The sequence below is a fragment of the Lepidochelys kempii genome, chromosome 7, assembly GCF_965140285.1.
Source record: "Lepidochelys kempii isolate rLepKem1 chromosome 7, rLepKem1.hap1, whole genome shotgun sequence".
Taxonomy (NCBI): Eukaryota; Metazoa; Chordata; order Testudines; family Cheloniidae; genus Lepidochelys; species Lepidochelys kempii.
Genome location: NC_136386.1, coordinates 29,114,774 through 29,136,585, shown reverse-complemented (window position 1 = coordinate 29,136,585; position 21,812 = coordinate 29,114,774). Strand labels below are relative to the sequence as shown.

Sequence of the window (21,812 nt, the reverse complement as noted above, 5' to 3'; positions counted from 1 at the left end):
ATAAATTTGAGAGTCAGAAAAATGGGTCTGCATTGCATAACAATATAATATAAAAATCAAGACCAGGACGATAGTGTTAAAAAAGAAAGTTAGCTGTATATGAGTTCACGAAAAAGTCTGGAAAATACTTAGGAAAAATAAGGACAGGTAGAATTTTCATTCATGCTTACCGAAGAGTCTGGAAGATGCTCATCTTCTTGAGAAAAAGAGCTATTAAAAGCCCTAAATGTTTCACTGTTCTGTTTATGTTTTTCAATTGTTGCTTGAATTACCTGAAAAAAAAAAAGCCAGGGGAAGACAAAAGTGTGGGTCACAAAGCGTGTCCTGGAAAAATTCCGGTTTAGGAAAACTGGCAGAATCTTTGCTCTAGTGGAAAACTGAGAGGCGGATAAACTATCTGTCACAATTCTTTGTTCTTACAAGATTTTTAGTCTTCTATCAGTCTTCCACTTGCAAGGTACGTACTAACTAATCTCAGAAACCAGGGTCTTCTCTTGCGGCTGGTGGAGCTGACCTCTCCTCCTAACTGCACTTAGGGATTGCTGTCCTCATTTTAGAGATGGGGTGACTGTGGCAGAGAGACAAAGTGGATTACACAAAGACAGACAGCAAAGTCAGTGGCAGAGCCATGATTAGAATGCAGGACTTCCTACTCCATACTAAGCCCTTCAGGTCACCCTGCCTTATTTCTTACATACAACTTCCATTTGTTCATAATCCAAATGTGAGAATGTTATCAATGAAATGAGCTGGATACATGGGGATTTCCGTCAGTATAACAATGTTTTTTTATTAACCTGAATCCATTCTCTCTTCTCCTCTTCTGTCCTGTAAAAATAAAAGACAAGACACATTTGCTCCACATTTAGTATTTTCAGTAAATCAAAATATTGATATTCTCACAGTTTTATTTCCAGAAACAATTTTAACTTGTACACCAGCTACCTTATAAACATTCATAATGTTGACCTTAAATAATAATTACCAAAATTCATGACATGGTGCTGGAATTCGATTTACCAGCCCATTATAAGCTGTTTGTTTAATAATGAATGCAAATCAATGTTGCACTTTAATATGCTTTGACTTAACAGCAGAAAATTACCTGTAGTATAATTAATCATGTTTGTTATTGATCTCAGGGTCTGAAACGAGGTCATTCTAGCATAGTCATGTCCCTATCTCAGAAATAAAAAGTGTTTCTATTCCCAGACTTTGGAATTCAGAGGAAACACTGTACCTAGCTTGGAGTTCCAAGGATCTCTTTTTTCCAGTTATCGAAAATGTATGAGTCACATTTTGCTTGACAATTTCCTGGACCTGGAAAAAGCAAATTGATAGTTTATATTCTTCATTATAACTATTCCCAAACACTACATTCAATCCTCTAAATATCCAAGCTGGGGTGACTACCAAAAATAATACAGCATAAAGCTTAAAATGATGAAGGGATTCTTTTCATTATTATTATATATTATCTGTATTGTAGTAGTGCCTAGAGGAGACAGAATCATGGAACCAGACCCCATTGTGTGAGGCGCAGTACAAACACAGGACAGGATCTGGTCCCATACCTCAAACAAAGGGTGACCAGACAGCAAATGTGAAAAATCGGGACGGGGGTGGGAGGTAATAGGAGCCTACATAAGAAAAAGACCCAAAAATCGGAACTGTCCCTATAAAATCGGGAAATCTGGTCACCCTACTCAAAAATTTTAAATTGTAAGTTGGGTGCAGTCAAGATTTCGCATATTCCTTGCCCCTTCCCATTCATCCCACAGCAATCTGTGCAGGAGGGGACCTTACTTACCTACCTATGCTCAAAGTCATACATCTGAGAAAGAGTTTCCAATTTAGGTATGTGTAATGAGCTGCTAAAGGAGTCGTAGCCCACATTTTACAATGATGTATAATTGAGAGAGATGCCCATGTTCCCACTTTATACTAGCCACAGTTATTGGCAATTCTACTGTATGCAAATCTCACACTCAGAACTTTTGACCACTTGATGAAGTATGTCAAGAGGTCAGCATAGAAAATATGCAGCACAATATTTCTATTTATGAGATAACAGAGGAAATATACCTGAGTGTTCAATTCCATAGTACATCTGACAGGAGTGTAGGAAACTAGTGCATTAGCTCACAGATGTCTGAACCAGTCCATGGACACCAGTGTTTATTGGTACATCTCTTGAGGATACTGAACTAATTTTGGCTTCCTGACAACATTCTACCAGCCCTTAGGCCTCGAAGTTTTGAGCTCATTTCCAAACCAAACCCCAAGCTGAAGAGTGAAAAAGCTGACTGCTGTGACACCATCAACTTAATCGGAGTGGCACTGTTACTGACATTCCAGCTCCCCAGGGTGACAGAATTAGCTAATGGACTAGCACAGGCAGATAATTCTGTGATGAAGTCTAGCTGCCTTATAGTCAGGAGTATTATCAACTTCCAGCCACAAACTGGCATCAGCCTCAAAGCCAATGCATCACTGCCCTTTTGGCTATAGAGAAGAACTGTGATTAAGCACAAAAAGTAGATACCAACCTGCAAGCCTGCAATGTCCATCTTTTCTCGAACACTGAACTTCTGGCCTATCAGCCTCAGTTTTGGCACACAGTATAACACCATGCTGTTAAACTGTAGTGGAGAAAAGATATGTACTAGATAATACAGGTAGGAAGGGATCCACATTTTGATTGCAAAGCATCATGACTCAGGGTCCAGGCTCTGGTGTCTCATAACAAAACGCCGCTATTGTAAATAATCTAATATAGTTCATTTTTACACAACATGTTTCAGAGAGTTAACCACAAATCAAAGGAAAGAAAAGTCTAAGGAGAAGAGAGGGGCATCTGGGCAGAGTAGGCCATTGCATTTTGGACTGTGATCAGAGAGAGGAAAGAAGAGAATGTTTCATAGCAGTAACACTGAATATATGAGTGTGAAAAAATTGGCAAGAAACTCACCAGATACAAGTACCTATCCTGAGCTGTGCCGTTCTTAGCTGAGAGTTTCTGGATATGGCCTTCTTTAATGAGTTCATTGGCGGGGTTAACAATGTCCTCTTCACCCCCAAGTCGCTCATATACTTCTAACAGCTTGTGCATCTTTTCCTGTAAGCGCAGAACATAATGTCTATCCAAGCAGCGATTTTTTTTAAAGTTACTTCACTTGTCTGTTACCCAAAATACCATTTTTTGTGAGTATGACCCAAATAAGCCTGGAAACAAATATATTATGGAGGAGGGTGAAAGATCTACCTCAAAAATATATTGCAGTTCCCTACCCTTCAACAGTTTCACTTCTCTACTGTGGTCACTTTTGTCTCACTCTTTGCTTGAAATAGAACAACTGCATGTTTTGGTCAGTCTGCTTGAAATTATCTGGATGGTTTTGGATCTTTCCTATCCATTAAACACACATCTTTCATATCCATACATTAAACACATATCAATGAAAGCAATGAGGTTAAGTCCAGTATAGCCAATGAATGAGCCAGTAGCACACTGTGAACAGCTAGAGTTCCTACCCTGCTCCAAACAGAGCTCACACACACTGAGTGTAGTTTACACGTAACTCTTCCTTGGAGTTTGGCTTTAATGGTAACCCAACAGCAACACAATATAAATCTCAGCCAAAGCTTTCTCCCAAAGTTTGGCGATTTCTGTGTTTCCATGCATAATCTCTTGTATTCCAGCCCTCAGTCTCAGATCAATACTCCAGCCTCTCTTGTATTCTCATCCGTGCTAACGAGATCCAACTGCCAGCACCATGCACATAATTACTCTGCAAGTAATTCTAGTTGCAAGGTTCTAGTACCTGAGTTTATGGCAGTAGTATACGGGCCTTACCGTCAATCAAACCCTAACCCCGCCCCTTGACACCGCCCCTTGACCGGAAGTCCTGCCCCCATCTGGGGTATTAATTCCAGGGTCAAGGCTGCCACGTGACCGGAAGCAAGGTATGTCATGTGACCCCTCTAACAACTCCTCCCACTGCCCTCTACCAATCAGGAGAGGTTTTGTCCCTGTAGGACTTCCCCTCAAGAGGAGATTTGACCAATCAGGGTGAGTTCCGGGGCGGCGTGTCCTCTACGGAAGTGGGTCTTGTGACCCCTCTAACGACTCCACCCCCAACCCTCTACCAATCAAGAGGGGTTTCGCCCCGTAGGACCTCCCCAAGAGAAGATTTGACCAATCAGGATGAGTTCCGGGGTGGGGTGACCCGACTGGAAACCATTAGCGTGTGACCCCTCTAACGACTCCTCCCACTGACCTCTACCAATCAGGCCGCCCGGAGACCAGATTTGACCAAAATAGGGCACATTCGGGATGGGGTGAACCGCCCAGGAGAGGGGCGTGTGACCCCTCTGCCAATCAGAATGCAGCTCCATCACCCCATAAGTCCCAGCGTCGGGCGGAAGAGGCTGTCTTTTACAAATCGTGGAAACATGGACTCCTTCACCACCCCCGTGAGAACTTCGGACTTTGTTTTAGCCCTGAGGACCTTTGGACTTGTATGGAGAAAGCGCTACATCAGCGAGAGTTCCAAGGAGGACCCTTTAGCCCAGCCGTTGATGGACACACCGGAGTCTGACCCTGAAACCCAGCTGCTTGTGAGGCATCGCGATGAGCGTGATGGCCTCTTGTTGTCCACCCCCCGAGAGGTGGAAGGTGATCGCAGCTCGGGGAAGTCATTAGTGGACAAGATGAACGGAAGAGACAACGCTCAGGTAAATGAATGCATAAGAGGTGACGGTCGAGGTTGGGGGTGTAACGGGGCTAGGAACCAGGGATTGTGTAAATCAAAAACCAAGCAGGGGGGTGCTTGCGCTGTTTCTTTTCTAAAAAAAAAAAATCTCTCGACAGTTCGACGATGCCTTTCTAGAGGACCCGGAGACCCTGGACAGCATTGCGCCAAGCAGCGAAGATGAACCGGGCCCACCTTGTTTTGCTCAACGCCGACACAAAATGTTGAAGAGGACTCCGAGGATGACGGCTATGAGGAGTTTAGGAGGAGGCTTGCCATGGAACTGACTGAGCCAGTGCCACGTCGTGAGCGTAAAAAAGTCATGCAGACTATTGTACGTGTTGCTGTTTATTCTGTTCTTAATCACTGTCTTAGGGAAAAGCTTTTTGAAGACTGTGAGGGCTGTGTCATAGATGCACCAGGCCAGCGGCACCATGACTGTGTGACTTGGACTTCAGTGGATATAAACTGCAAGCTCCGGGGCCTGTGTGCTGAGCTGTGCTTGGAAAGCTTATTAAACACTATTATTGCCATAGGTTATGCTATGCAATGTCTGTGCCTAACCCAAGAACATTTAGCACAAGGGGTGACCTTGATAAATGCTGTGCAATTCAGTGGAGACCCTGACCATGTTTTAAAGAAAATGACCAAACTGGAAGATGCCTGCTTAGAGCGTTATATTGACCGTCTGGTCCGCACAAAAAGTTACAGAACCCTGCTTAAGAAAAAGGCTATTTGTAAGAAATCTAAAAGGATTAAGTTAGAAAATGGTGAGGGGCCAAACATGCGATATAAAACTTGGTAGCTGTAAATTTAAAAAAAAATCTATTGAAAAGGGCTTTGTGATTATCTGTATTTCTGTTAAAAGGTCTCTGGCCCTTAAGGTAGCTTAAAGTTTTTTTTCATTTTCTTTTTTTAATGGAGCATCTTGGTTTGTTTTCAAGGAGCTGTATGTCTTTTAAATAAAAAAAAAATGTTTGTGAGAACCTAGCTCTTGTGTCTTTTGTGTAAGAGAGACCCATTTACAGCAAAAAAAAAAAAAGCTGAAATGTATGTTGTGGGAAGGGGAAAAACAATAAAACAAACAGGGATGGTTCAGACATGTGGTTGAGTACAATAGAGCTGACTTATTCTGTTGAACTGAACGGGTTTAACCACTCCCCCGCCCCCTCCTCACTGAATAGTCAGGGTGGCTGTGATTACTCACCCTTGTTGTCATAGGGTTAATTTTGAATGGGGGTGCACCCATAGTAAGGGAGGTGGGTGGGTGAGGATGGTGAGTTCTGATTAATATGAAATGAAATAAAACCTCAGGAGTTCGCAGATGCTATTGGACAGTTTAAATATAACCCCTGGAGTTGGTGGAACACTATAGGCCAGTTTAAATATGGCCCAAGAGTTGGTTGAAGGCCACGGGTCACTTTTTCTAGAAAGCACCCCTGCCCCACCAAACTTTAAGCATGAAAGAAACATGTTTTTAAAAACAAAAACAAGCCCCAAGACATTCATTGATATCTGCAAAGGGCCCCTCACATGAAATGGTTACTGTAAGAAGGCCCTACAGGGGGGAAAAAAACAAAGAAGTATTTGAACTTAAAAAAGAAAAAAAGAAAAGCAGCCCAATTGTGCAGAAAACTTATTCCCCATCCTCAATCACAAAAGGGAATGCTAGGGAGGGGTGATCCAATCAACCTGCTAACTATTTTGAAACAAAAGAGTTAGGATGGTGTAAAAAAAAACAAAACCTCAGGTAGCTTGGAGACTGTCTCTTTCAACAGAAACTCTCTTGAATTGCTGCTGGACTGCAAGTGGAGGTATGTTCCCTGTTTTTTTTTTTAACTCTGAATATATATATATATATATATATATAATGCCATTCTTTGGCCATGCTGTCTTAGTAAATAATGGTGCATATCTTTATTGCAGTGTGATCTGTTTAGCATGGAGCCAGTAACTTTAAGTTGCACTTCATCACCAGGCAAAGGTAAAAACCATTTTTAACTGTAGTTGTGCTTAATAACTTCAGGTATTACATAGGTTGAATAGGGATTTGGGAGCTAATACGAACTAACATTTTGGCTTGTTTTTTTACCCCAAAGACCCCAAGCACACATGGCTGAGGCCGGGCTGGGGACAGAACAACCAGGGGTCTTTTTAAAAGCATGTGGGTTTATTGAAAAGTATTTTGTTGTGTGTGTGTAAAACATAGGTGGTTTTTAAAAAGTATATGTCTACAAACTGATGGTGATGGTGTGTTTCCAATTAACAGGGTTTTTACTTTGCAAAATGAGATGTATTTTTTAAAAAAAATATTTGTGGGGGTTGTTTTCAAAGTGGTAGAAATAAACTCAAAACCTGTGTTTGTTGTACAGCCTGAAATGGATTATTTTGTTTTAAAGCTATGACTTTTTTAAATAGAAAAAACACCCTAATGGATATTTTTTATTTTATTTTAAAGTTTACTAGACAGTTTCATGTGTTTTATTAGAATGTTGTTTGCTTTACAGCACGGTCAAAACATGAGCGGGTAAAAATGCTCAAAAGAAAAAGGAAAGAGACAACTGAAAAGAAAAATTCACAAGTATCAGTGACAGATGGATGGATGAAGCCGGGTAAATATATTTTGCTTATTAGTCTGGTTAATTTATGAGGTTTTGTATTTTAAGTACATACATAGGTGTGGGTGAGAAAGCTGGCAAAGTTACGTTTTTGTAAAATGCTTTTTTTTCCCGCCCTGCCCCAATCAGGCATATGCAGCCCTTCTGACAAGGCTGTAGTGGGAGCTACAAGGACCCCTCCCCGAGAACCACCAAAGAACCAGGAATCTGCTTTGAGACCTTTAACAACGCAAAACAGCACAAGAGTGCAGATGAAGCATCAGCCCAGTCCAAACCTCATTTACGTCAAACCCAAAGACAAAACAAAACACTCTGGTAAAAAACATCCATGCAAACACAACTCCAGTTCCTCAGCGTCCACCGCCACGCCAAGCCCTGAGAAAACTGTGAGCAAAAACGCCCACATTCACAAACCCGGAGCAGGCGCTCTAGGGGTTGTGAATAAAAAACCAAGGATTGAAAACACCTGCAATGCCAAGGTATTGCAACCATGCAAACACAACTCCAGTTCCTCAGTGGCCACCGCCGCACCAAGCCCTGAGAAAACTGTGAGCGAAAACGTCCACATTCACAAACCCGGAGTAGGCACTCTAGGGGCTCTGAATGTGTGCAGAAACACACACTTTCACAAACCCAGAGCAGGCGCTCTAGGGGTTGTGAATAAAAAACTAAGGACTGACAAGCCATTCTCCCAAAACCATAAGCTTGTCACAGATCCCCCATATTCTAGTATTTGGGAAGAGTTTGATGCTTCATTCAGAAAACTGATGGACGCTGTATCCTCGGGGGGTCTAAAACTACGGCATTCTAAAAAGATTTGGAAAAAATACGACGCTGTGTTCAGAAAACTGATGGACGCTGAATCCTCAGGGGGCCTAAAAGAAAGGGGAGCTGGAAAGGGTGGCTCTGATCAGGCATGACTAGGTGTGGAAAGAGGTACCCTCAAGGGTGCACATCAGCTCATGTGTAAACAAAAGGGCGGATGGCGCTTGGGGGATAAACAGATGGCTGCCAAAAAATTCCAGGCCAGGGTCGCTGTAAAAATTTTAAAAAGGGCTAAAGAGGTAATGAGGGAAAAAAAACAAAAAGAGATGCCCCCTACCAGAGGCTCTCAAACTGGCATGTCTCAAACTCCCCTCAAAATGGGGACGCGAAATCAGACTCTGGTTTAGAAAATTCCCCAGAGGGCTCTCTAGATGGGGTCCCATCTACTCCCAATGACCCTCAAGGGGGCGTCTCAGAGTCTGACTCTCAATTAGTATCTGATGTAGAAGATGCCATTGATGGTTCCGTAGAGGAACCCCCAAGTAACCCTGAAAATGCAGAGGTGTATATGGAGAGAGTGAGAAGTTGGCAACGTAAATTACCTAGATTTGGGGGATCGGTGTATTGTGAGGAGTTTCATTTTGTCCATCTTGAGCAAATAAATTCAGCTCAACAGGCTGTTGAAGCCATACACAGAGGGATACAGCTAATTCTTGATGACGTTAATGGTAGGGTAGGCCCTGATGATTACGTACAGTTACGTTTAGAGAGCCGTCGTTTAACTAATCCTTTGTTTTCGGTCAGAAGAACTAGGGATGAGCTATCCGCTGAGGATTTCTTAAATCAGACCTCAAAGCTGCTTCAGAGCAATAGAGAATTGCATCTCGATGGTACGTTGTGCCTCGTTGTGACAGTTGTAAAAAATAGGGGTGGGGTGCTCAAAGAGTTTTAAATTCTATCCTTAGTAGTCAGATTATTCATAAAAAGAGACAATGTTTAGTAGACCTGACTTACACCGGTACCAATCTATGTTTTGCGGGAGGGCTCTTGGCCGTCATGGCCGGTCATAAACCTACGGATGCGGAATTGTTAGCAGAGGCGAGAAAGTTGCACGAGAAACTGGGGTGGTCAGATCAAAAAAAGGTTATGCTCAGTGACGTGGCAAAGTTTGAACAGCATTTAGGAGTTAACATACAGGTGGTGTTGTATGCGGTGAAAGGTGGCTGGGGTTTTTTTAAAACGGGGGGCCCCGTGTACCCTAAGACTTATTTTATCCTGTTGCACGATGAACATTACTATGGGGTTTTGGATGTGAAAAAGTTGTTCAGAGCAAAAAATTACTGTGAGTTTTGCCACACAGTGTACAGTCACGACCATTCTTGCAGGTATCGTTGCCGCCTCTGCTTGAGCGCAACATGCTCTGACAACATGGGTGTGCAGCGGAGGTGTCCTAGCTGTAAACTGTATTATCTGTCCAAAGAGTGTTTAGACAGACATGTCAAAAAACCAAGTTGAATGCCTGTCTAAAACTTTGTGCGATAAATGTCAGGCGTACGTGGACAAGCGGCACAGGTGTAAAGGGAGGCGCTGTAAGCAGTGTCAGGGTTTGATCGTTGGAGATGTAAACGTTCACCTCTGTTTTATGGGTAGCCTTAGAAAGCCCGAATCATCAGAAAAGTATATTTTTTATGATTTTGAATGCATGCAAGAGACTGGGTTGCACACTCCCAATTACATTTTTGCCATGTCCCTAAAGCCGGAAAAATCCTGGGAATTTAAGGGTGACGAATGTCTTTCTATGTTTGTTAAGACCTTTATTGGCAAAGAGTTCCGGGACTACACGTTCCTAGCGCATAATTCCAAAGGTTATGATGCGTATTTCTGCGTTAGACAGTTACTGAAGGAAAAGATGTGCATAGAATTGATCGCTCAGGGTAGTAAATTAATGTGTGTGAAAGTTAAGGCCCTTGGCATTCATTTTATAGACTCTTTAAACTTCTTGCCCATGAAGCTTAGCAAGCTCCCATAGGCGATGGGGTTTGAAGGTTGCAAAGCGTATTTTCCACATTTTTTTAACACTTTAGAAAATCAAAATTATGTGGGGCCTATGCCTCGTGTGGAGCACTACGGTGTAGAAAGCATGATGCCCGGTGAAAAAGCAGAGTTTCTCGACTGGTATCAAGACCACAGCTCTGAGACTTTTGACCTGCAGAAAGAGCTTGCGTATTACTGCCAGCAGGATGTAAAAATTTTGAGACAGGCTTGTATCCTATACAGAAAAGAAATTATGAATATGACGGAGAAGGTCGATCTAGCAGAGAGAGAACCCGGTAAATTCACTGAGATAAAACTGTGTATAGATCCGTTCCGGTACATAACGCTGGCATCTGTCTGCATGGCTATGTACAGGTTTATGTTTTTGGAGCCTAACACAGTAGCTCTTCTCCCTCCAGACAACTATCACAGACAGAAAAAGAGATATTCGACACCATCTACCCAGTGGCTGTTGTATATCTCTCAAAAAGAAAATATACAAATACAGCACACTTTACAGGGTGGGGAACTACAGGTAGGCCCCTACTTTTTAGACGGTTATGCCAATATTGACGGGGTACACACAGCCTTTGAGTTTAATGGGTGTTTTTTTCACGGCTGTGTCGCCTGTCATTGTGAAAAAGCACAAAACCCTATGATGGGTACAACTTTTGGATTTCTTTATTACAAGACTCAGCTCAAGACCGACTATCTAAAATGGCTTGGTTTTGTAGTGAGGACTCTTTGGGAGCACGAGTGGGTGGTGATGAAAGAAACAGACAGGGAGCTTGCGAGCTTTTTAAACCGAGCCCAGTTACCCCAGCCTCTCATGCTTAGGGATGCTCTTTTTGGGGGGAGGACGAACGCCATCTGTCTATATTATAAACCTAAGCCCGGCGAAGAAATCCACTATTATGATTTTACCAGCTTGTACCCTTTTGTAAACAAAACCAAAGACTACCCTATTGGGCACCCCGATATAGTTTATGACAAATTTGGACCCTTTGCAAATTATTTTGGAATTGCAAAAGTTAAAGTGTACCCCCCACGAGGCCTCTTTTTTCCCATTGTTACCTGTCAGAGTGGGCGGCAAGCTTATGTTCCCGCTATGCCGAACCTGTGCGGAAACCGAGCAGCGGGAGACGTGCACCCACACTGACGAGGAGAGGGCCATCCTGGGGACTTGGTGCACGGTGGAATTGAACGCAGCCATAGCGAAGGTAGCTAAAATCTATGAAATCTGGCATTTTAATGAAAAATCTGATGAACTCTTTTCGGAGTACATAAAATTACACCTCCACCAGAAACAAGAGGCTTCAGGGTATCCCAGCTGGCGCACAGACGAAGACAAACAAAATAAGTATGTTAACAATTTCTACCAGAAAGAAGGCGTGCTTTTACGCCGACACGAGATCAGGCTAAACCCCGCTAAACGCCAAATTGCTAAACTGTTTTTAAATTCTCTGTGGGGTAAATTCGGCCAAAGAACCAACCTACCCAATATCAGCATCGTGAGAGACCCCGACGAACTCTTTCAATACCTATTTTCCCCCAACTACGAGGTTTCATCCTGTGAGTTTATCGACGATGAAACAGCGTGCGTATCTTGGAAGCATGCAAAAGACCGTTATTCTGTCTCTGGCAATACCAATGTTTTCATAGCCTGTTTCACCACCGCTTATGCCCGCTTAGAACTATACAGCCTCCTAGACGGATTGCAAGAGCGGTGCCTGTACCACGACACTGACTCGGTGATATTTGCGAAAAGAGAGGGGGCCTGGAATCCCCCTCTGGGGGATTATTTAGGGGACCTCACGAGCAAGATCCCACCAGATCAACACATCACCGAGTTTGTCTCGGCAGGCCCAAAAACATACGGGTATAAACTGTCGGGAGGAAAGGCCTGTACGAAGGTCAAAGGTATTACCCTGAACGTAGCAAACTGTAAAAAGATCAACTTTGACAGTTTGAAAGATCTAGTCCTGGACTATTGCATGGGTCTGCGAGAGAACCCTTCAAAAAAGATAGAGGTACAGCAACCCTCTATTGTAAGAAACAAAAATCAGTGGCAAATAGAGACAAAAACCCTTAAAAAAACACAGAAAATTGTTTACAACAAGAGGGTCATAGGAGAAGGGTTTAAAACCCTGCCCTACGGCTTTTGAAAAATGGATATGAGGTGGAAACACCCCTTTTCTGCAATTCTCACGGAGCCTAGCAACTGCGGGAAAAGTTACTTTATAAAAAATGTATTGGATAATGCCAAACAAACATTGTCTGTTACGCCTGAGAATATTGTGTGGTGATACAGTTGTTGGCAACCTCTGTATAAAGAACTGCTCTGTAAATACCCCTTTATCAATTTTGTGGAGGGTCTGCCTGATGCTTTTGATGATGACCGTTTGTTTCCTACCAGTAAAGTGAACATGATTATCATAGACGATCTGATGAACTCCACTTGTGAAAGCGATGAAATCGAGAAAGCCTTTACTAAGTACGTGCATCACAGGAACCTGAGCATTATGTATATAGTTCAGAACGTATTTTGCCAGGGAAAAAAGAGTCGCACTATTAACCTAAACACAAAGTACATAGTTCTGTTAAAAAACCCCAGGGACAGATTACAAATTGCTATACTCGCTCGGCAAATGTACCCTGGCAAAGCTCAGTTCTTTCTAGAAGCTTTTGAGGATGCTACCAAAAGGCCTTATGGCTACCTGGTGGTGGATTTAAATGCTTCCACCCCAGAAGCTTATAGGCTAAGAACTGGTCTTTTCCCTCCAGACTGGCTGGCAGTTTATACTTTAAAAAGAACAACAGCCCGGTATAAAAAGAGATGAATTATTGGCAGGCCCCTTTTTTACAGCCGGGGTTGCTGACTACTATGTCTAGCTGCGTGAAAAGAAACCTGGGCCTTTTAAAATTACTTAGCAAATCGTCCCTGCAGCAAAGGAGGGCTATACTGTGCTCAGCCTCTGACGATCTAGTAGCAGCCATCTCAGAAATAGCGCTCAACGCCTTAAAAGGAAACGTACCTTTAACACAGAAGCAAGTGCGTGTGCTGAAAAAGAAACACACGCTTATAAAAACTTTGTGTAATAAAAGGGTTTCACTTAAAAGAAAGAAGCATCTGGTGAAGCAGTCTGGGGGGTTTATCGGACCCCTGTTAAGTTTTGCTATCCCTCTGATAACGGGGCTTTTAACTAATCGATAATGGAGTATGCAGAAAAAATGTACCTGGTGCCCAGCCGGCAGTTGGAGCAATTAAGCGCTCCCCCTCAGACAGAGGAAAATATCAGAACAACCGCAACATGCTTACTGGATGCTGAAATGAAATCTGTTCTTCAAAGAACTGACTTAGGTGAATATGAAAAGGCTAAACTTTACAGCACCGTGCTTCAAAGATATCTAATGTACGTGAAGCAGAGCGATGTGGACAAAGGAAAACTAAGTCTGTTTCTACCAGAACAGGAACAGAGTGTGACTGCCAAACCCTCCGAAACACCAAAGACCTCAGACTCTGTTGCTCAGGAGGTATTGGATAACGTGAATAAGTGTTATAAGAAAAATGCATCAGTATTGCTAAATAAGCTGGGCCAAGATAAAAACATTTCTTCATAGACCAATAAAGGGTCTTTTGTGTACAAAGGCTCTGTGGTTAATGGCTCTAACATGCTCGACTTAGTCAGGGCCGTCACCCAGACGCGCTCTGTTCCTAGCAGACATGTACCTAAGGGATAGGATGTGTTTATGAATGCCATGGCGGAACTGAACTGAATGCGATGGAGCTGGGGTCTTGTAATTGTCTGTTGTGAAACACAATGTCTGTGGCATTTTTGTTTAAAAATTTCATAATGCTTTTAGGAAAGAACACACTGTTTGCGGGGTGCCCGTATGAGTCAAAAAAAACTCTCCAAGGTTACGCTCCACCAGATACACGGCAAGCCAGTGTTCACCCGGTCGGTTGTGTGGATGCGTGTTGACCACCAAACCTAGGGGTTTCTGAGACAGCTTGCCGCCAGGGAACGAATCGCAGGGAAACACGTCTAAGAAATTCTTTTTTGTGTAAGGGTCCGTTGATAAGACACGTGAGAGCTGCACGGTGTCCATGTTCACATGTAGCGAAACAGAACATTTCTCCTCTGATTTATCTCTATGACGTTGTCAAAAACCCCTTACACAATCATATTGACGGTAATGGTTAAAGCCTTCCCAAAACGAATTTCTGCTCTTAGGTTCCCGGTTTTAATCAGGGAATAGTGATCAGCGCATTCCTGGTCGGGGGACAGGTCAAAGGCAAACATGGTGTAACCCTGTGCAAACTCCTCACGGTCGATTAACAGAGAACGATCTTTCATGTGTTTACCGGCCGTCTGTACCAAATTCATGTATTCTTTCACGCAGCGTCCTGCCTCGAAGTCTGGTTGCAGAGGCTTGGTCGGTATCTGCTCACCGTCCACATACAAGGCCACAAAATTAATATCGTAATGCTTAAAATGAAAGGGATTTTTAGTGTAACTTCCGCTAAAGGCTTCGTTATCCACGAACCCCAGGACAAGCATTTTGGGTAACTGTCCCAAGAACAGGTTCTTCTGCCTGCAGGGATGCTAAACACTTTCATTCCCACACGGTCCATGGGGTATTTGTCATTAGCGGTAAGCAGGGCCTCGGCATGCCCCAGACGAACGCTCGGGGCCACCCGTACTTTCTTCACAAAAAGGGATGCTGATAGAATGCGCAGTTTAAAGCCTTCGGTACCGCTGCCCATTAAACAGAAAGGATCTTTACTGCGCGTCAGTTTAACTTTCACATCCACTCCGTTCAACAATAGTTTTTCTTGAAAAAACAGGTCGCTGTGTAGATGACCTAGAAGCTCTACTGTTCTGCTTTGAGCGGTCAGCTTTGCATGCCTCACAAACCCTAGATTCTCGCCATCCAAGTCTGTGTCTTCCTGTTGTCCGGCAGTGTCTTTGTAAAAGAGGCCAGCGGAAAATTGCGTGGTGAGGGTGTCGTTGCTGTAATTGAGCACCGATTCTATAAAGGCCCTGTAAGGGTAACAGTTGTTGCTTTGGCTTACAAGGCGGTCTCCGAGCGTGACATCCAGCTGACTAAAAATAGAGGCCACTGGGTAATTCACCAGGCCCACCTCGGCATCCGCGTCGAGTTCAGTTCCATCTCCTTTTACAATCTTGCAACACAGTTACAGCAGTATGTTGTTTAAATCCATATAATCTACGCCATTCCCTGCTATAAAAAAGTCAATGGGGGCAGACTCCGTAATGGCCGACAGAGGTGGCACCTCGATGTAGATGCTTTTCTCAATGCTGGTCTGCATAGGGGCTATTTGGAACAAGTCTAGTTCGGATTTGGTGCATTCTTCAGACCCACAATGAACGAAAGCCATGTTGATTAAAAGATATCTCTCGTATCAGCCGGAGAGTGTTTCCTCTTTCGCCCAGGCTTCCTCTTGGACTTTCGCTTATGGCCGACCCTGCGGATCAAAGCCCTTCTTTTAAAGGGTTTCGGGGGACCTGTGCGTCGCGGGTATGACGCATTTCTCTTTCTCTTCTTCCTCCTTTTAATGTACATCAGCCCCGATCCTTCCTGTGAAGCTGTGTTCCCCACCTTCTCCAGAACAGCGCGGGAGACGTGACCTACTACGTCTTTAGCTATGTTTTGAGTGGTGGTTTTTACGTGGGGTTTAATAATCTCTAGCCCCCTCCTCAAAAGCGGTACGGCTTTTCGAAAGAGGCTACGGAATATTCCACCCACGCCTGCCCCATACATCACGGGGGCCCCATGATATCCACGAAGGGCGTATCCCGCCTGGGCTTTGTAATAGTTTCTGTAGACGTTGGGCTTGCCGTAATTTTTTAGGATCACCATAATACTGTTTTGCTTTTTTAGAAAACTCGTTCTCTCCGGGGGCGCAGGTGTAGCTTGATGATCACCTTGCCAAAGCGAAATGAGACGCTTTTGTTCTGATCTGTCTTTATTTCAGTGGTAATGGAGTCGATGTGGTGTTTACTGATAGGGACGTAATGAGGTTTATCGTAGGTGATGGTGACAAACTCATTGTTCCTTCCTTGGACGAGGACACAACGTAACAGGGGAACAGGAAAGTCCCCCACAAACTGATGTTCTACGATATCCGTGTACAGATACAAGGAATTAAAACCCCCTGTAATGTCTGCCGAGAAAGGGAATTTTTGGATGCTGTGTTTGGGGCCCAAGCCCAGAATGTTAGCTAGCTCCCTGCTGGTAGAAAACATATAAGTAAAAGCGGCGGATTTAAGTCTAATTTTTCTACCCACAGGGTCGTAGTTCATGATCATCTCAGGCGGTCCGGGGTGACGAGCTATGATACTGTTCATATGATCCAGTAATTCGGGTATGGACGCGTAATAACCTCATCGTAGGATGAAACTCCATGCCATATCTCCAAAGGTGACTTCAAAAGGGGTGTCTTCGTTGATAGTGTTCCAGCTGTGTGGGTATTGTATTTCCACTAACCCCACCTCCCAGGCACCCTGGAGATCCAAGGGCTTAATTAGCCATATTGTAAAGTTCAAGCTGGTGTTTTGGGGAAAAACTGCAGAGCTGGCGTTGCTGGGCAAAGTAATGTAAAACCCGCCGTCGCTCATCTTCTCTGTCTTTGCGGGGAGGAATAACTTTTGTTTGTTTGTGTCTAAATGTCACAGAGTTGAGAATCTTTCACCCAGCTGTTAAACTTATCAGGCCACCCCAACCATTTCACCAGTAGTTGCTTTTTTCTCCCTTTTCCTTTCTCCGCTAGAACTTTTTCAATCCTGTAAATCCTGTCTCGTTTGGGGTTTACTTTTTGTAATTCTTCAGGGTAAAAAGATCCAGTAACTGTCTCACCCTCGTAGTCTTTTAATCAGTATACAGGTCTCTGACCCCTGGTTAAGGCTTCATCCACTATGAATATCTCATCGGTAAATGTCTGTTCATAACCTTTTTCAAAAGCTCCTTTGGTTTTAGATAGTCTCACGTGGTCGCCTTTTCTAAAAGGGGCAACAACCGGTTTTATTTTAAAACCATCGCCATAAACCATTTTCCATACCTTCAGAGAATCTGAAGGGTTAACATCAGCGGGTCTGGTATGTATAGTTCTGTGAAAGCTCTGGTTGTAACTCTTTATAAAGCCAGGTAACACATCGATGTAGCGAAAGGTGTTATTGGCTGTAAAATATCTCCACATCCTAGTTTTTAAAGTTCTGTTAAATCACTCCACAATCCCTGCTTTGACTTCATTATTAGTAACAAAATGGTGAACGCCGTGCCGCTTTAACAATCTGCTTAAGGTTTGTTTAAAAATTCTTTCCCCCGATCAGTTTGTAATTTTTGAGGCACGCGCCCCTCACTAAAAATAGCTTTAAAGGCCTTGGTTACCTCCCCGCTCATCTTGTCCCTTAGGCCTAAGGCCCAGGCATGTTTGGATAGAATGTCTACCACTGTTAAGATGTACTTAAAATTGCTGTTGTGTTTGGAGAACCAGTGCATATCCACCAATCTGCCTGCCTTTGCGCATGCACATCCGAAACAATGGTCTTGTTTCTTTTAAAACGTATTCAAGCTGGTTTGTGTAAAGTATAAGCATCCTGGTCTGAAAGCAAAGCTGTTACTTGTCTTCTATTTAAAGTTTTACTATGCTTTTTGGCCACTTGAAAAAGAGGGTTCACCCCGCCAAAGCTCCCAACTTCCCCAGGGGTGTAATATATTTTCTTTAACAGAGACGCCTGTGGAGACGTGACTGTTACTGGTACCATCTTTTACTAACACAAGTGAGGGTGGGGGACAACATTCACATGAACACATTTAAATAAGTTTTATTAATCGCCTGGTTTAACACAACCTTTTACAACCGCCTGTAAAAATGGAAGCCATGAGTCCTAACATGAGGGTGTCTGTGCTGGTTCATTCTTCCATTTTGTCCTTTTCCTCTTGAGAGCTGTGTCTCAGACATGAGCAAAAACAGCTGATGCATGATACATTTACTCCCACAGGGCTACCAATGTGTAAGTTCTCAAAGGCCTCCAGAAAGGCATCATTGAGCTGTCAAGAGATTTTTTTCAAAAAAAGAAACAGCGTAAGCACTACACTGCTTGGTTTTTGATTTACACAATCCCTGGTTCCTAACCCCCCCCCATTACACACCCCCACCCCAGACCGTCACTTCTTAAACATTCATTTACCTGAGCCACGTCTTTTTCATTCACCTTGTCCGCCCGTAACGCCCCCAAGCCATGATCACCTTCCACCTCTCGGGGGGTGGACAACAAGAGGCCATCACGCTCATCGCGGTGCCTCACAAGCAGCTGGGTTTCGGGGTCAGACTCCGGTGTGTCCATCAACGGCTGGGCCAAAGGGTCCTCCTCGGAACTCTCGCTGATGTAGCGCTTTCTCCATACAAGTCCAAAGGTCCTCGGGGCTAAAACAAAGTCCGAAGTTCTCACGGGGGTGGTGAAGGAGTCCATGTTTCCACGATTTGTAAAACACGCGCTCTTGGTAAAAGACAGCCTCTTCCGCCCGACGCTGGGACTTATGGGGTGATGGAGCTGCATTCTGATTGGCAGAGGGGTCACACGCCCCTCTTCTGGGTGGTTCACCCCATCCCCGAACGTGCCCTATTTTGGTCAAATCTGGTCTCCGGGTGGCCTGATTGGTAGAGGTCAGTGGGAGGAGTCGTTAGAGGGGTCACACGCGAATCGTTTCCGGTCGGGTCACCCCACCCCGGAACTCATCCTGATTGGTCAAATCTCCTCTTGGGGAGGTCCTACGGGGCAAAACCCCTCTTGATTGGTAGAGGGTTGGGGTCGGAGTCATTAGAGGGGTCACAAGACCCACTTCCGTAGAGGACACCCCCGCCCCGGAACTCACCCTGATTGGTCAAATCTCCTCTTGAGGGGAAGTCCTACAGGGACAAAACCTCTCCTGATTGGTAGAGGGCAGTGGGAGGAGTTGTTAGAGGGGTCACATGACTTCCTTGCTTCCGGTCACGTGGCAGCCTTGACCCTGGAAGTAATACCCCAGATGGGGGCAGGACTTCTAGTCAAGGGGGTGGGGTCAAGGGGTGGGGTTAGAGTTTGATTGATGGTAGGGCCCCCTTGAGCTGGGGGCGGGGCTAAGGGGTCAAGGGGCTGGGTCAAGGGGCGGGGTTGGGGTTTGATTGACGGTAGGGCCCTTATACTACTTATGGCAGCTCAGTAGAGGAACTCTGCATTCCTATGCAGAGTCTGAAGAACTGCCCCCTTAGGGTAAAACTTACCTTATGAGGGCCAGCACAAAGCCTATGCAGCACTAAAGTCCTACGTAAGTTCTCAAAATATGGTTTGAGGGTAACTTAACTGTTGCATAAACACTGGTCAGGATTCATAGATATTTTTTTAGATTCATAGATATTTAGGTCAGAAGGGACCATTATGATCATCTAGTCTGACCTCCTGCACAATGCAGGCCACAGAACTTCACCCACCACTCCTAAAAAAGACCTCACACCTATATTGTGCTATTGAAGTCCTCAAATTGTAGTTTGAAGACCTCAAGGAGCAGAGAATCCTCCAGCAAGTGACCCATGCCCCATGCTACAGAGGAAGGCGAAAAACCTCCAGGGCCTCTTCTAATCTGCCCTGGAGGAAAATTCCTTCCCGACCCCAAATATGGCGATCAGCTAAACCCTGAGCATATGGGCAAGATTCATCAGCCAGATACTACAGAAAATTCTTTCCCGGGTAACTTGGATCTTACCCCATCTAAAAACCCATCACAGGCCATTGGGCCTATTTACCATGAATATTTAATTACCAAAACCATGTTATCCCATCATACCATCTCCTCCATAAACTTATCGAGTTTAATCTTAAAGCAAGATAGATCTTTTGCCCCCACTACTTCCCTCGGAAGGCTATTCCAAAACTTCACTCCTCTGATGGTTAGAAACCTTCGTCTAATTTCTAATCTAAATTTCCTAGTGGCCAGTTTATATCCATTTGTTCTTGTGTCCACATTGGTACTGAGTTTAAATAATTCCTCTCCCTCTCTGGTATTTATCCCTCTGATATATTTATAGAGAGCAATCATATCTCCCCTCAACCTTCTTTTAGTTAGGCTAAACAAGCCAAGCTCCCTGAGTCTCCTTTCATAAGACAAGTTTTCCATTCCTCGGATCATCCTAGTAGCCCTTCTCTGTACCTGTTCCAGTTTGAATTCATCCTTCTTAAACATGGGAGACCAGAACTGCACACAGTATTCCAGGTGAGGTCTCACCAGTGCCTTATATAACGGTACTAAAACCTCCTTATCCCTACTGGAAATACCTCTCCTGATGCATCCCAAGACGACATTAGCTTTTTTCACAGCCATATCACATTGGCAGCTCATAGTCAACCTATGATCAACCAATACTCCAAGGTCCTTTTCCTCCTCCGTTACTTCTAGTTGATGCGTCCCTAGCTTATAACTAAAATTCTTGTTATTAATCCCTAAATGCATGACCTTACACTTCTCACTATTAAATTTCATCCTATTCCTATTACTCCAGTTTACAAGGTCATCCAGATCCTCCTGTAGGGTATCCCGGTCCTTCTCTAAATTAGCAATACCTCCCAGCTTTGTATCATCTGCAAACTTTATTAGCACACTCCCACTTTTTGTGCCCAGGTCAGTAATAAAAAGATTAAATAAGATTGGTCCCAATTAAATAAGATTGGTCCCAGGATCTTTGCACAGGAGTGAATTTCAACTCTGTAGCACAACCACCACCACATGCCTGCTTTATTTTCAACCCTGTAAACATCTTAGCTTCCCTGCTCATTGACTAGTCTTGTAAAGTTGTGTAGTTCATCCACCGGCATTTACTACTACCAGTTTTTCAACAGCTTTAACAAATTGAAACAGGAAGGATTCTTAAATCTCCAAGCAGCTGCAAAATCAGCTAAACAATCATGTTTGGGGAGTTTCAGTTAATTTAAACTGCAAGCTGGTAGATATGCTCCATCAAAGTCTTTTACGGATGAGTTTAAAAAAAAAGGTCACATACAAGCCCCCTGTGCACTGAACATCCGAATTTGCTCATGCATATGAAACGGGTTTTGGAAGTGCTTAATAAAGTTTGCATACAGTATTCTCTCATTCAATTAAGACACTCTGCCATAGATGGCAGATATCCCACCCCCACTCCCGCATCCAAAAATAAATCGCATTTATTAACAGCAAAGCAAAAACAAAACCAGTAAGACCTGAAACAAACAAGACAACCAAACAAACAAAAGGCCATAGTCCAAGCAGAGTTTTTATGTTCCAAAAAGAGAGACGAGCCCAACACCCCTTGAAATCCACACTATTACCAATCCATTTTGTGTAGGAGGAGCTCAGACTCTCTGGTGGTAGATGGCAGTACAACATCCTAAGAGATATCTGTACGCTAGGCAAGATACATTATTTTAATAAAATTTTGAAGCAACTGTTATAATTTCTTCCATTGCTACAAAAGTTGTGAACCTATGGAAGGGAAACTGGTGGGATTTTTTTAATCCAGGTCTAGGAATTAGAGCATTTTGCTACAGTTCTTGCCTTCCTTTTGGTTGTATTATGTTTAAGGTCTGATCTTGTCTGCTGATCC

The 21,812-nt window shown here is 43.7% G+C and overlaps 1 protein-coding gene across 2 annotated transcripts in view; it reads right to left on the bottom strand.

Moving 5' to 3' along the window:
* Positions 1-21,812, bottom strand: part of FGD3 (FYVE, RhoGEF and PH domain containing 3) — a 190,304-nt gene that overhangs the window by 37,559 nt on the left and 130,933 nt on the right. For both annotated transcript variants that reach the window (XM_073351571.1, XM_073351572.1), the window contains exons 10-14: positions 2,972-3,118; positions 2,550-2,642; positions 1,241-1,320; positions 798-828; positions 171-272 (exon numbers count right to left, since the gene is read on the bottom strand). In XM_073351571.1, the coding sequence (XP_073207672.1) occupies positions 171-272; positions 798-828; positions 1,241-1,320; positions 2,550-2,642; positions 2,972-3,118 (453 nt within the window). The remainder of the gene's footprint in view (positions 1-170; positions 273-797; positions 829-1,240; positions 1,321-2,549; positions 2,643-2,971; positions 3,119-21,812) is intronic.